The 16114-nt window shown below is 56.0% G+C and overlaps 1 protein-coding gene across 1 annotated transcript in view; it reads right to left on the reverse strand.

Moving 5' to 3' along the window:
• MAP1S (microtubule associated protein 1S) overlaps positions 1 to 15556 on the reverse strand; it is a 32437-nt gene extending 16881 nt beyond the window's left edge. The window contains exons 1-5 of the mRNA XM_004277568.2: positions 15401 to 15556; positions 14059 to 14160; positions 12487 to 12569; positions 11531 to 11671; positions 8583 to 10938 (exon numbers count right to left, since the gene is read on the reverse strand). Of these exons, the coding sequence (XP_004277616.1) occupies positions 8583 to 10938; positions 11531 to 11671; positions 12487 to 12569; positions 14059 to 14160; positions 15401 to 15521 (2803 nt within the window). The 5' untranslated portion in view covers positions 15522 to 15556. The remainder of the gene's footprint in view (positions 1 to 8582; positions 10939 to 11530; positions 11672 to 12486; positions 12570 to 14058; positions 14161 to 15400) is intronic.
• Between the last annotated feature and the right edge of the window lie 558 nt (positions 15557 to 16114).

Raw genomic sequence — 16114 nt, forward strand, 5'->3', positions numbered from 1 at the left:
GCAGGGGCATCAGGAAAGACCTCTAAGGTCTCTGGTCACCAAGAAGGTAGTTAATGTAGGGGGAGGGCAAAACCAAGAAACAACTAAAACCAGGAGATAGAGTGTAAAGAAACGGACTCACTTTGTGGACTGGTATCATCAGTTTCCTGAAGAACCTTTACCAAAATGGATCGTGAGAGTAACCAATTTGGGGGCTGTGTCTTTGGTTTTGAAGGCTGCAGAGTAGAAGAGCACATCTGGGTTGATGCAGGACCCGAAGCTCACTACTGAACAATCACAGATTGTTCCAGACACACAGGAGGTTATTCCCGAAGGAATAACCAGCCTGGCCGACTGGATAAACGCCACTGAAAAGTGTGTTTATCCTGGGAAGGGGGGACTGCCCAACTCACCCCATAAATGCCAAGTGGGACACCCCAGATGAAGCAGCTGAAATGCTTCCTATGCAAGCCACGTGGGATTAGCTTTATAACTGGGACATTCACCCACTGAATATGCCTGTTACCCAGGTTTTGGTAAATGCGTGATTAACGGGACCCTTGCTGCATGGGCACCCCATGGAACTTTACTGCTACAAAACTGAACAACAGTTCTAGAAGCCTTATCAGATCTGCTATCTCAGCTTCTCTGATGACACCAAGAACATTAGAGTAATTAAGAAAACGGGGAGAGACAAAGGGGAGAGTCAAGGGACTTGACCGAGTGGAGTGGTAATCTTCAGATGGCTGTTGAAACGTAGAATGAATAAAGCAGACACTGATAGAGTTGAAACAGGTGAAACTGAGCAGGACCCTGTGGGGCTCCTGGACATGGAGGCCTTTCTGTGTACCCCGTTCCTTGTTTGTAGGGGCAGACTCCAGCCTCCATGACCTTCCCGGAGTCCCAAAGGGCAGATTCAAACAGTTGCTAATCACGGAAGGGAGGGGATGCAGAGACAAGGGAGGGGCAGCCAAGAAACAATAGGGCAGCCTTGGGGCAGGGGCCCTGTTCCACCTCAAGGGATACATATTAACAATACCTTTGAGCTCTTTACAGAACTAAAACCCCCAACAAATGGAAGATGTCAGCATTATTCATCCCAGAGAACAGCATCTGAGGCCAGATGAAAGGAACCAGAGAAGCTCATCAAGAGATTACCTGAGACCGGATTAAAGGAGTACAGGTGTCCCCCCACACACACACACCTTAATCTTATCAACAACCCGCCCTTGAACCACTGCTATTAAACTCCTCACCAAATCCCCCCTGGGTTGGGGGACACAGTTTTTCAGGGGCATGAGCCCACTGTGCCCCACTCTGCCTGGCAAAGCAATGAGGTTCTTTTTTTTTAAAGCTATTCTTTTCTAATTCACCCAAAACTCTCCCTGCAAGATTCGATGTGGCACTGGCTCACAGAAGCCTAGTTTCGGCAACAGATGCAGCACTAGCAGAGATTGGATGGACCAGTGCGGCCCCCAACGTTTTGTTAAAGGGCCCCAAACAAGTCCACTATTTACTCTAGTTTGGAGGGATTTCGAAAGCCAGGAGGCAAAGATTACAGTGAGAAACCTGACCAGGAATCCCCTGCGGGTGAGGATTAGGAAGATTAATGAAGATAAAGACTGAAGCAGAGGCCAGGATCTTCTGGCTCCACCCCGGGGTGGGGGGGGGAACCCAAGGCCATCTGCACAGGCGTGGAGAAAACAGCCAGGAGAGGAAGACCTTCCCAGGGTTCCTAGATACAGGAGCCCAAAGCACTGTGATTCCAACACCAGTTGGTGAAGTCTTAGCGGGGGCTAAGGTTAGAGTGGGAGGAACTGGAGATGCAAACGTTGATGGGATGAAGGTGCACATTGGGATGAAAACTGGGGTGAGTGGACAGATTTGGTGTGAGGTGGTCACATCTCCTTTACCTGACTGTATTACTGGGATGGAGCCTGGCTGACTGGGGATTGCCTCCCCTACTTACTATTGTAAAGCAGAGGCCTGTAAGTCCGCCCTCCGGCCAGTTTTAATTGGGGACGCCAGATGGGAGCCACTAGAACTGCCTGAGCACACACAGGTGGCTAACATAGAGTGATCTAGAACGCCTGGTGGACAAAAAGAGACGACCACTTTAATTCATGATATGCTAGAAGCTGGAGTGTGGGTACCCACGAATTCACTGTACCATAGCCTTGTGCGGCCTGGGGAGAAGACGGATGGTTCATGGAGACTAAATGTAGACTATCAAGACTTAAACCAAGTTGTACCACCCATCGGCTCAGCCGTTCCAGACACACAGAAAATGCAAGGAGGCTGCTACTCAGCGAGTGACCTCGTAAATGCTTTCTTCCCTGTTTTGATCTCAGAAAAGAGCCAGCAGCAGTTGGCCTTCACATGGGAAGGATCCCAATTTACCTTTCCTGTGCTGCAACAGAGGTATCTGAACTCACTGGCTTACTGTTGTGATTTGGTCAGAAGGGACGTGGACTTGATGCGGGTCGCCAGTGTAATCATACACTATACTGACGGTGTTACGGTGATAGCGGAAACCAAAGAGCAGGCTAGGACTGATCTGAGTGCAACAGGGACGCACATGACCAGCTGGGGTGGGTTAATAAATCCAGCACTGGTTCCCAGGCCTGCCCGAACAGTCAAATTCTTAGGAAGAACCTGGGCAGGGGCCACCTGGAATATTCCACAAGAGACTAAAAATAAACCGCTGTCACTGTCCTCCCCAGGACCAAACAAGAAGCCCGGCGTTTGGTTGGTTGACTTGGATTTTCATCTGGGAATGCTGCTTCCATCTGGAAGACTACCCGGAAGAAAGCTCTGAGTTAGGGACCCGAACGAGAGCGGGTTGTGTCTGAATTACAAACGGTGGCAGCCCTCTCAACTTGGCCGTTGGGCCCTGCCGACCCCCCACTCAGGTATGATTTGGGAAGTGTCGGCCATACTCTGTACACTCTGCAGACTGGAGCTTCGGGCAAAAGCCCAGGAGCACCTCCCAGCAGTGACCACTGGGATTTTGGACCAGAAAATTCCAAGATGCTACGGCCCATACACAGTATTTGAGAGACCATTAGTAGCCTGCGATTGGGCATTAACTGAGATCACCTCGATTACTGATGGACATAAAATAATCATGAAACCTGAGATGCCCACAATGTCTTGGGTGATGCTGGAGAAACACTCCAATGAACGCAGTGCCCAGAAGTGTTCCATGATAAAAAGAGAAATGGTTCATCTGAGAGCACGCTGCCAGGGTAATGCAGGGAGGCACCCACTGGATCATGAGCACGTAGCCTCTTTTCCTCCAGGACCGACTTTGGAGCCACCTGAGGAGCTGCTGGAACTGACTGGCACGTGGCCTTGCCCTATGGACGGCTCTCAACTGAACCACAAAGCGCGCTTGCTTTATGGATGGCGGTTCCAAGATGAATGGATAATAACCTGCTTGGAAAGCGGCTGCATTAAAACCAGGGGATGGCGAGACTCTGACTGGAGGCAGCAAGAACAAATGGGCTCAGTGGGCTGAATTGCACGCTGTTTTCCGAGCAGTGGTGGAAGAATTGAGCAACGGTAAAAGCCCCTATGTTTGGGTTTTTACTCCTGGGCCCATGGCGTGGCTGTGTGGTCGGGCAGACGGGCAATGGAAACCTGGACTATGAAAGGGATGCCTGCATGGGGCGCGGCCTTATGGAAATCACTCTGGGAATTTAAGGGGTGTGTGAAAGTAGGACATGTCAATGCCCACCAGAAGAACCCCTTCCAGGTTTGGAAGGTCACTGAACCACCAAGTGAACGTTTTGGGAGGGCGGTCCATGAATGAGTCGGCATGGGGAGAGGGCTGCAGCAATGCAGAGCCCCACAGGTAGCCGGCAAGTGGATTACATTGGACCAAAGCCAGGAGCCCTGGGGCTATAGATGAGCCCTAACAGGAAGAGACACCCTGCACTGGGTTTGCATACCTGATGGTAGATGCAAATGCTCAAAATAAGACTGGATCAGAAAATACTGTAACAATTTGAGCCACTGAGTTACATTTCTTCGCACCAAGGGGTGCACTTTACAGCCCACACTGTCCAACAGTGGCAAGAGATCTCACACCAGATGTGTTGCGTATCATCCTCAGAGTAATGGTTTAATAGAACATTGGAATGGGCGGCTGAAGCATTTGCTGTCTAAAACCAGGGGAGACACAGGCTTGAGAGGCTGGCTTACACACCGTCAGGAGCATGTGCTCACACTCAACATGAGCGGGGCTGAGGGCGGGTCCCCACTGGATAGATTCCTCCACTTTTCTGGGGGTGTGGGCAAGTCGGGGTGGGGGAGGATGCTGATGCGACTGTATAACTCTTCCCCGCATCACAGCAACTTTTTTTTTTTCTTCTCCTACTCGATGCAGTGGTCCCAGAACCAGGGATGCAACTGTGGGGGCCAGAAGCAGGGATGATTCCTCAACAAGAAACTGGTAACTGTATCTTTAAACCTTTATGTCAGAATTCCTAAGGGGCTAATGGGCCCGGAATGTGCCTTCACCCGCCTCTGGCAAAGTTGGTGCTGACAGTGAATGCTGCCGCGCTGCCTAGCAGTTGCAAGAGCCCACTGGTTCTGTACCTGTGTAACCCTACTCTAGGCGAGCGGCAGTGGACGGGGCAGGGGAGACACCTGCCAGCCTAGTTTCCTGGCAGCAATCTGGACCAGCACGGTGGCCAAACTAACGTCCCTTCCAAGAGTGGAAAAGTGTGGGTAAAGATAAATGACAAATGGAGAGGAAGAATAACAGCTGAGGGTAAAGGGATGAATAAGTGGGTTATGCAATGAGGGAAATCCAACATTTTATTAACACCTGGAGAGAGCCTCAGAGCAAGAGTAATAGAATCTCTTAGCAGAAGCATACCAGATGCCCAGCAGGCTGAAGCTGGTCTGCTGAGATCAGCCCTGATTTGGGGACCTGATAAGATTGAACAGCAGCCTGCACAGCTGAATGGCATGGCTCTGGAAAGACATTCTGGTCCTGAGATATATTAACGACAGGACCAACTGTTAAAAGATTAAATGGAATTCTAGCGATGCGCCTGTGTCTTCTGACTCCCATTTTTCGGGCTACATCTACTACAAAGGATAACATTTGGGAACTGTTTCCTACTGGGACTTCAAACTGTGTGGTGTATAGCTCCCAGCTGACTGATCTATGTGATCACTGTGTAATTACAGATCGTGACAATCAATTGCTTAGAAAGGTCCCTGGTTATGATGGACAAAGTATAACGGCAGCGTGCCGAGCATGGGAGGGTGTGCTGTGCACGAGCACGTGTCATCCTGCTTTGTGGATGGAAAACGATTCATCAAACTAGGGAAAAACAGTGGGTCCCTGATGGGATTAAAGCAGTGGGCATCACATGGTCGCTCAAGTTCCCCTGGGGTACAGCCCTACCAGAGACGAGGCAGGCCATGGGAAGCCTCATGGCATACTCAGACTAAATTAAATTACATCTAGGTGTGCTTACCACGCAGCTAAGCCTCGTCTGGGGGGCCCAAAATTTTGGGGTGCAAAACATGCACCCTATCTGCACCCAGGCCTTTAGTACACAACGGCAACAAGGTCTCTGGTGGATTCAACAACACTGGCCCACAAGCCAGAAAGAGCCTTAGGGTAAACAGGTGCTAGCAGGTATCCTAGGACAAGTGAAATTTGCTTTTAATGAGGAGTGGCATCCAGAGGATAAAGATTAATTAGAACAGGCAGACTAGGGGGAGTTCTCTTCCAGGTGGAAGGCGAAGGATGGGAGCCAGCCTGGAAAGAGAATGAGGTTTTAGCAAAGTGGGTCAGGCAGACTGCCAATAGTGCTGGATATGTAGAACTAGCATTGGGACCCAACAAGGCCTCCTGACTATTTAAATACATGCGCAGGCTGAAGTGGCCGCGGGGCAGTGGCCCTCAATCGTAGCTGCCGGGGCTCAGGGGCGCACACACCTATGGGAATGTTGCGGCCCTCCCAGCTCATGGAAGTTCTCTGGGGACATTTATAATTTACACAGATGCACCCTGACTGCGCGCACCTCCAGTAAAGCTAGAAATAAAATATACCCTGCAGCACAGTTAGTTGGGATAGGAATATTCTAAATACAACTCCCGTCCTCCCCACAGAAGGGAGGTGGGCCCTGCGATACAACACACAATGGAAATCAGACTCAGTACAAGCTCGTGAACTTGTCCCTAGTTACCTTGGAATCCGGAGCCAACTGAATCGTGGCCAGTGGTCACGACCTCTGTCCTTAATACCGTCTGGTATATGGGCAAAGGCAGATTCTGTTGGGAAGGCAAAGTGAACACGTCTGTAGCTCTTACCGATTGGTTGTGTAATGAAAATGAATCGTACGGTAACCATATTTCGATATGGTGTAGCCCTGTCGCTGGTAAGATTCAACTACCTCATGTAAATGAGTCTTCTGGTAACACTGATACTGATGATCAAATGTATTGAGAGCCTGAGTTAAAGCCTCCTCTGGAGGTAATACCTGTGGAAAATGACTGGCCCGAGGAGGACCAGGATAGCTAATCACCAGCTGATTTCTGTGCTGAATAGTTCTGCACAAATTGATCGTAAGGTACAAGGAGCAAATGACGTTTCTCTAAATCGATCCCGGGACTTCCCGGGTGTCCGCCTGCCAATGCAGGGGACACAGGTTTCGAGCCCTGGTCCAGGAAGATCCCACATGCCACGGATCAACTAAGCCCGTGCGTCACAACTACTGAGCCTGCACTCCACAGCCCGCAAGCCCCAACTACTGCGCCCACGTGCCACAACTACTGAAGCCTAGAGCCCATGCTCTGCAACAAGAGAAGCCACTGCAATGAGAAGCCCACGCATCGCAACGAAGAGTAGCCCCCCCGCTCGCCGCAACTAGAGAAAGCCTGCACACAGCAACGAAGACCCAACGCAGCCAAAAATCCACCAATCCATCCATCCCTGTCCCACACAGCTTCTCCAAATGTCTGGCCTATTTATGTCGGTACTATTGCTACATCTGTTCTAATAAATGCGACCCCAAATGTAAGTGCTGTGATAGGTATGATTGCTTTGCTGTAAGGGATCTGTTCCACCAGGGGGTGGACTGCAGTACTGTGATTTACAAGAAATACATATACTTGGTCATTCTCAGATATATTTGGTCCTTCATCCGCAGTTCCTGGCTCACAGCTCCCAAAGCCCTTGGAGTTTTCTGATCAATGTGAGCAATGGGAGCATCTCTGTTATATTTGGTCTCTAGTCCTCAGCTCCAGAAAACACCTTAGGGCCAAAAGGGTGAAATGGGTGTCTTGTTATTAATAAGAAGCCCTTTTCCATCACAACCGGGTTTATGTTAATGAAGGTGACTTTGGATCCCACCCCAGGGTGGGGGCTTGTTGCCAGGAGAACCAACCTTGTGATTAGCGGGTCAGAATTTTCAGTCTTGCGTGCGGACTCCTGGGCAGGGGAGAGGGGCCTCAGGTTGAGTCACTCGCCATTGGCCAATGATTTAGTCAATCATGACTATGTAATGAAGCCTCCATAAAAGCCTCAAAAGGCCGCTTTTTGGCCCTTTTACAGAAAGCTTCCACACCAGGGAACCAGAACGCTTTGTGCTACCATGCAGGGTCCCAAGCTTCATGAGGACATAAGATCCCTTGTTTGGGACCTCGCCCTATGCATCTCTTCATCTGGTTGTTAATTTGTACCCTTTAAGAGCCTTTTATACTAAACTGGTCATCTAGTGAGTTAAATGGGTTTTCCCGGGTTTTGTCAGCAGCTCTGGCAAATTAATCAAACCAGAGGAGGGGGGCATGGGAACCTCCGATTTACAACCAGTTGGTCAGAAGCATGGGTAACAGCCTGGACTTGTGACTGGCACCTGAAGTGGAGGGTGCTCGGGGGACGGAGCCCTTTACCTGTGGAATGTGATTCTGCCTCTGGGTAGACAGTGTCAGGATTGCGGCCAACTGCGGGACAGCCGGCTGGTGTCCAAGAATTGGATCCTGGAAACCTTTCCAGTGTACGTGTGAGGTAGAGGGTGCCAGCACGACCAGCCCCAATAGAAACCCTGTGCCCTGAGTCTCTAAGGAGCTTCCCTGATCGACGGTACTTCACACGTGTTGTCACAGCTTGGAGCTCAGGGAACCAAGCACATGATATGGGACTCCACTGCGAGGAGGCTTCCAGAAGCTTGTGCCTGGTTTCCCTGGGACTCCCCCCCATGTCTTTCGCTTTTGCTGATCCTGCTCTGTATCTTTTTGTTGTAATAAACTCATGAGTATGACCATACACCGAGTCCTCCTAGGCAATCATCCAACCTGGGGGCGGTCTTGAAGTTAACTTCACCTGTTTCTTTTTGCTTAGCGTGGCTACTGGAAAATTCACCACGATGGATGCTGCTCACATTACATTTCCGTTGACGGTACTGCCTGAGCACCTTGGAATTGCAAGTGCTTAAGGAGTCAGGCCAGAGCTTCCATTTTATCTGAGAAACTGAGGCCCAGAGAGGGTGGTGCGTGTGGCTGAGACCACACAGCAAGCGGGGAACAGGAGGACTTGGACAGGGAACCCACTGCAGGACTCCAGCCCCCAGGTACTTACCGGATGGACCTCGAGTGGTTGTCTTGGGGACTGAGGGCTTTCTGGCCAGGGGTGCCCGACTTCCTTTGTCACTAGGCTCGCTCCGGGCGCTGAGTGGCCGACTGGCCCGGTCCCCACTGGCCAGCCCCTTGGTCTTGGCAGCAGTCACTGGAGTGGCTTTGGGGGCAGTGGTGCCACGGCTGGGGCGGGTAAGGGGCTTCCGGGTATGGCCGAGGCCCTCTCTCAGCCGCGCCTGCTCAGGAGGCAGCATCTCAGGGTCCACCATGCAGATACTAGGTGGGGTGGGCAGTGGCGGGGGTATCTTGAGCGGGTCAGGCAGTGGGTCGCGGCGAGGGGCCCCAAAGCCCTCTGTGTCCTCATCTGAATCTGCGGTGCCAGGGGCGGCAGGCAGGGGGTCCGAGTCAGACAGGGTAGGCAGGGACTCGCTGACGGACGTGGGTGGTGTCTCCTCCACCCCTGGAGCACCCGCCCGCTCCTGGGACCGGGCACTACTGTCATTGGAACTGCCGGGGGACACAGGTGCCGGCGCCATGGGCACAGCCTTGCGGTGCTCAAACTCACAGGGTGATACCAGGCACAGGTCCACGTCGTGTGGGGAGGCCGAGCGGAGCACCCGAGGGCCACAGAGTGGGAGGCTCAACCCGGCTTCACTTGCAGCGGCAGCTGGTGGTGGGAGCACCTGCTCAAAGGACACCGACAGGGACTCGTCCACCTCTGTGGAGTGCGGGGAGCCCACCTCGGCAGGCAGCGAGGGGGTGGTCACCGTGGGGGATGCATCCGGCCCAGGCTCCCCACCCCGCAGTGGGCTCAGTGACAGTGGCCCGCTGCTCTCAGTTGGGCCCTGGGGGGCTCCGGCGGGTGAGGGTGTGCACGGCTCTGGGGTGCTGGTGGCCAACAGCAGCTCCAGGGTCTTCTCCTCCAAGCTGCCGCCCTCCTCCCCAGCTGGGCTCAGCCCCAATTCCAGGCTGCTCTCCTGGCTGGGCGTGGCCACCAGCCGGGGGGCTGGGGAGCCGCAGGCCTCCGTGGCGGGGCTGGCCTCTCTGCACCGGAAGCTAGGTGGGCTGCGGGGCCCATTCTCTGCTGGTGGGACACCCGGGCGGGGTGTGTTGGGTGCTCTGCGGGGCTTGGGAGCCACCTGGGCACCTGCTTTCTTGCCACTGACCACAGCGGAGGCCACCCGCCGTACCTCCCGGGGTTGGGTCCGAGGGGCGCTCGGCTTGGGGTCCTTCTTCACCTCCCGGGAGGGCCTGGCTTCTTTCTCAGCCTTGCGAGGGGCCTCAGCCCGCGGTGGCTCCTTCTGGGCCACCCCGGGGCGCTCCTGGGCGGGCCTGGAGGGTGCCGTCGTCCGGCCCTCTCTCCTCAAACTGTCCCGGGAGCCCACGCTTTCCTTGCTCTCAGCTCGCCGAGGCCCCACCAGGTCCTGAGGGGTCACCACAGGCTCCCGCAAGAACCCCAAGTGCTGCAGGCGGACCAGGCCATCCAGGAGGCGGGCGGGTGGCGTGCAGCCAGGGAACAGCACGCGCACCACCTTCTCGGAGGGGCCCGCGGGGTGCCACACCAGCAGGGCACACACAGAGGCCAGCGTGTGGTCAGTGGCGGCCGAGGGCGGGTGCAGCACGTACATGTCCAGCCGGCCCACGCCCATCTTCTGGAAGAGCACGGTGGGCTCGGCCGGCAGCGGCCCACGGTTCAGAGGCAGGGGGGTGATGCCCAGCCGGGCCAGGAGGCTTAGGGCCAGCTCCGCCTCATCCTCCCCGCGTACCAGCCGCGAGGCGGCTGCACGGGCATTGAGGAACACGATGCCCAGGTTGGGGGAGATCAGCCTGCGCAGCCGGTCATCCCCAGAGCCCCCGCCAGCGGCTGCCTCATCACGCTCCGCCAGCTTGCGCCGCAGCAGACTGTTGAGGCCGGGGAGGCTGTCAGCGCCCGCGTGGGTCACCAGCACGGCGTCCACCCGGTCCAGGTGCCGCACCAGCTTCCAGAAGCTTGACTTGGGGTTGGAACCACCATTGACCAGCACGGTGAAGCCATTGACGGCGAAGAAGGCAGCATCCCCCAGGCCACCAGGGAAGATGTAGCAGCAGGGCCGGGCGAGCCTGAGGAAGCCCACGGAGGCCGGAGGCTCGAGCAGCTCAAAGGGGGACGGCGGCTCCAGCGACTCGGCCACGTACTCCAGGAACTCACGCAGGCCCTCAGAAGCCGGCAGCTGCACTGGAGGGTTCAACCGCAGCTGGAGCACGCCCTGGAGGCCGGGCACTTCGGGTGCCAGCTGGGCCCAGTCACCAAAGGTCGGGCAGGTGATGGTGAGCTTGGGTGGGTCTGCAGGCGGGGGTGTGGAGGCCAGGAGATCCCGGATCTGTAGAGGGCGGAATGGTTAAGGGGTCACCTGGAGCCAGGCAACACCCAGCCCCTTGGGAAAACTAAGGCCCTTTGCCTGCCTTTGTCACCCTCAGGACAAAAACCCAGCCTTCCCCACATCCCAGAAGGGCCCATCACCACCTGTCCACCTCTACCCTCCTCTCTCACTCTCCCTGCCCCAGGGCCTTTGCACTTGCTGTTCTCAACTCCTAAAGCACAGCATCCTCCAGAGAGACCTTCTACACTCACCCCACCACCACCCCTGTGTACTGGTTCTTATCAAACCAAACATGGTTTGCCAGGTTTTTGCTCATTTTGCCCCACCCAGACTAAGGGATTCAGAAGGGACCCCCATTCAGATGGGACCTAGAATCTGCGGTGCCACTTGAAGACTCTGAGACATCTGCTAATCTACAGGCCCACACACTGCAGTGGGTCATGGGACTGGGCCCAGGAGGAAGACACGCCACCACCATTATTCCACAGAGGAGGAAGGGACGATGCTCAGGGGGACAGCAGGTCGCTGGAGCCACTCAGCCCAGCGGGGACGAGCCAGGCTTCAGAGGCAGCATGGTGAGGGGGCGGCTTACCTCTTTGTCCCCCAGGACCTGGAGGAAGTGGCGGGGTGAGAAGCCCCCTGTCTGGAGCAGCAGCTCCCCCGTCTCCTCCAGGCAGGGCCCAGCCAGCACCAGCAGCTTGTGAGAGGCAGGGTCCAGGAGAAGGTTCCGGAGCTGAGGGAGAGGGAGAGTGTTCAAGGCCCTATTCTGTGCAGTGAGATAGTCAGCACCCCTCTTTGGGGTGGTCCGCAGCCCCTAATGTATATATAACCACCCAACTCCTGTCCCCATGACGGCCTGGTCAGTACTAAACTAGAAGCCGGGACTACAGCCTGTAGGCCTCCAGTCGGGCTCGACCCCCTATCCCTGCTCCCAACTCCTGCTCATTCTACAAAGCCCAGCTCCGGTGCCCCCTCCTCCTGGAAGCCCTGCACACCCTTTCTGGGCTCCCCGAAGCCCACCTCTCCCTCTGGCCCAGCCCCAGTGCCATGGGGAAGATGGGCCTGTGTCTGGCTCTGTCTCCTCGAGCCCCTTCAGGGAGCATTTTTGATCAGAGGAATCAACTCGTACAAGAGTATCTAGAGGGGTGTCCCGGGGCTCTATCTTGTTCATCTTTCTCATGGGAAATTGAGAGAAGAGCACAGATGTCCACAAGCTAGAAGTATTAAGTCAGTTCAGACAATTAGCGGGGCCCAGCCCAAGGGAACGCACGGGACGCAAACATCGGTTGGGTTCTGCCCTCCCACCCCCAGCCCTTCCCTATCTCATTCCTTCCTCCCAAACTCCAGCCTTTTCTGATTCCACCCGCTCCCACCATCAGCTCTGAGGAGGGAATAAATCGAGGCTGGAGCCATCGGGGGAGGCTTCGCTGCTGCTGGGTGTCAAGAAGAGGATTTCAGGCAGCATGAAGGCAAGGACACATGAGGTGAGGCCAGGGGATGGCGCTCGTCCCAGCAGCCCGCTGCCCCCAGGAGCCTACCCTTCCCTACCTCGTCACACAGGGACTTGTCTGATGGATTCAGGAGGACCAGCGTCTCCAGGGTGTCTCCACGGTGGTGCAGGCTCCGCTGGCCTGTGGGGGAACCGGGCCCTGTGAGTTTAGGGCTGAGCCACATGTGTGGGCATCAGCCTGTGACAAGGTCAAACCCTGCCTCACTGTGTAACCCCAGGCGGCCATGAGCCCCTCCAGGACCCCGCTTCCCAGAACCCCCAGCCAGAGGGTCATCCAGGGATTAACAGGCATGTGGTAAAGCTGCAGGTCAGGATGAGGCAAGAACAGGAAACCGCCTTGGCAGGCCTCACGCTGGAAACAAGGCCTCCACTGCTGGCAGGGCCCAATTCACAGCTCTCAGCCCTGCAGGGGACGCCACTGTCACCCTCATTTTATAATCAAGGAGCCTGAGCCCAGGGAGGGCCAAGGAGGGTACACCAGGAAAAGGGCACAACATGGGCAAGGGCCCTGCGGCAGGACTGAGCTCTCTGTGTCTGAGGATCAGGAAGGGGCAGGTGGGGCTGCAGCGAGGGGCAGCAGGAGGGAGCCGAGGGCAGGGAGGCCTCATGGGCCACGGAGAGGGAAGTGGGGTTGATTCTGGGATCCGAACGCTCGTCCGTTCCCCAGAGACCAGATGTGTTTCAAATATGGAGCACCTGGCCTGGGTCTGGAGAGGCAAGGACCCTCTACTGCTGGTTACCCTTTATCAGTTTATCACGGGCTTCTTATCATGTGCGGATATTGCCCCATTCAGGTGGGGAAATTAAGGCACAGAGAGGGGAAGTGGCTGTCAAGGCCACACAGAGCGGATGGCATTTCCAGCTCCCCCAAATGGTGAGGGTCAGGAAGCCACCCAGAACCACTGGGACAATGAGGCGACGGACACTTCCTTCCCCTCCTGCAGCGGCCTGGAGGTGACTCAACAGGCTGGCTGAGGCAGGGGAGAGCTGCAGGCAACCCAGGCCCTGCCCAGCAGCTGCTCTGTTCACCCCGGTCACCCCAGAACCCCCAGGGAGCCACGGGACATGTGGGGCTGGCCCAGGAACCCCAACTCCCTCCTCGATCTTGTTTTCTCAGGTCCCCATCTATTGAGCATCTACTGTGTACCTGGCCCTGTGAAGGAATCACAGGCATAAACCAGACATAGTCCCTGCCACACCAGGCCTACACTCCACCCTCCAGTCCCGCTCAGCAGCCCCTCACTTTCCAAATGTCCCGTCCCTTTGACTGGGCCCTTCCCTCCACACTCCACACCAGCCCCAGCTGCTTCTCATCCAAAAAGACCCTCCTCAGAGGTCTCCCTGTCCCCCACACCTCACTGCCTTACCTGTCAACTGGGGACAAAAACACAAGTTCTTGCCTTGTGGGGTGCTGATGACCAAAGGAAGTGAGTGCTGGCTCAGGGCCTGCCCCTGCTCTGCACTCAGTAGATCTCAGTTGTGTTATTACTGTTGCTGCTTACAGCCATTCCCTGACCCCCATGCCTGGCATATAGCTGGCACTCAAAGAACACCTGTCCACTGAATGAGCAGAAGGGGAGAGCTGGGGCATGCAGGGTCCCCAGCCTCACCTTTCACAATGCTGGAAAAGGTGGCCGAGTGCCGTGACACGAAGACCTTGAGCTGCTCATCGAGGCTGCAGACGCCAGGGTCAATGTCCCACGACCGGATGCCTGGTGGGGAGAGGGGGGAAGGGAGGTAGGAAATCAGCTGGGCTTCCCAGCTCCCAGAATACTTCAATAACTAGCAGATGGCTGGTGAGGGCCGCCACAGGCCCCTCCCCTCAACCTGCCCCTGCACATGACGGCCTGGAAATTCAGAACCATCCAATGTGCCTTTGGAGCCCACTGCATCCACCCTCATGGAACCCAAAGTGTAAATCAGGCATTTTACAGAGAAGACTCAGGACATCAGAAAGAAAGTCCCGGCCTCCTACACAGTCATCTTGTCCCCTCCGTCATCCTCCCACCCCCACCACTGGTTTCACTGTTCCTCAGCCCTGCCAGGCACAGTTCCCATCTCTGAGCCTTCGCGTGAGCTGTTCCCACTGCCCAGAGGTCCTTCTCCCCACCCTTCAGGTCCTCTCAGCCCTTTGCATCCTCTGAACACCCCTGTAACCATCTGAGCTTAAAACTTGGTCCATCTCCTCACTCACTTTGGTACCCGCCCCCCAACCAGACCCATTAGTCCTGTGAGGGCAGGACTGAGCCTGCCCTTGGTCCCCACGCTATCCCTGATGCCCTGTGGGGTGACATTCCTTAATCCTGTGAACCGAGATGTTTGCTGCCGTCCCATTTTACTGGCTACGGACGGCAGGCCCTGCCGATCTGAGAGATGGGGGATGGATGAATGCCCTCCAATCGCGGTTCGGGGTGCACCACGCCTGCCGGTCCCACCGTGCCAAGTGGCTGCAGGTTAACCTTGCAGGTGCACCTATGACTCATATCCCCAGGTGCCAAATCCCTTGAGCAGGCAGCACCCGCCCACACCCCAATTAGCAGTTCCTCATGGAGCTGCGGAAAGTAGGCCCTGGAGCTCCGGGCCCAGCCTCCCCATCCCTGCTCCTCCCTCCAAGACTTCCAGGCTGCTAAGGCCCGAGGATTCGAGGAGGGCCCGGAGGGCGGGAAGCGGAGCCGTTGCCCATGCTGCCCAATCGCGTGGGTCCCAAAGCCTGGGCCCGTAACCCCTCCCCGGTCTGCACCCCGCTCGAGGCGGAGCAGCCCAGCCCAAACCCGAACGCTGTTTCCTCTGCGGGCACGCACGGGCTCTGCCTGCGCCCTGTGCCTAACGGTAAGGGGATAGGGGCACCGGGGCCCCCGGATCCAGCCGCCCCCCGCCCCATCCCCCGGCCCTTAGGCCGAGATGCGCCGCCGCGCCCGCCTCCCCGACACCGCGTTCCCGGGCCGGCCCGACCTCGTTCAAGCTCCTCCAGCACATAGGCTAGCAGCCCGGGGCACCCGCACTCGCCGCCCACCACGAGCAGCAGTGAACTGGGCGCCTCCACCGACCCGGGCCCTGCTGCCGAAACCGCCATCTTCGCGCCGGCCAGACGCTCCGAGCGCCCGCCCTGCTGTCCCCGCCCCTTAAAGGGGCCGGACCGGAAGGGCTGAAGACCCCGCCCGGAAGCCCCTCCTCGCACGTTATCTGCCCCTTCCCGCCCATTGAGGTCGTGGGAGATGGGGGTATGGAGACCTAAAGGTTGGCCTAGCCTTGGGTCTCCACTTTGGGCACCCCTCCCAAATAACCACTGATTCATTCATTCATTCACTCATTCATTCACTCAACAAGTTCTGACTGCATGCCTACTACATGCCAGTCGGAATCTCTGCCCTCTGGAAACTCACATTACATCACAGTGGGCCCAATCAGAACCAGGTCCCAGATGGTCCCAGTTCCCCAGGTCAGGGCTTAAACAGAGAAAAGAAGGGTACCTTTGAGGGCTTTGAGGGATGCATAGGAGTTTGCAAGGTGTGGGTGATGGGACAATGACATGGGAGGCGTAAGTTAGATCATGTGCAAAGTTTTAAAGATAGGAAAGTACATGTGAATTCGAGACACATTCCAGAGCACTCTGGGCCTGGAACAGGGCACACTTATTCTGCTATATGCTAGGCATTTTACTCCATT

Source organism: Orcinus orca, chromosome 3, assembly GCF_937001465.1.
Source record: "Orcinus orca chromosome 3, mOrcOrc1.1, whole genome shotgun sequence".
Taxonomy (NCBI): Eukaryota; Metazoa; Chordata; class Mammalia; order Artiodactyla; family Delphinidae; genus Orcinus; species Orcinus orca.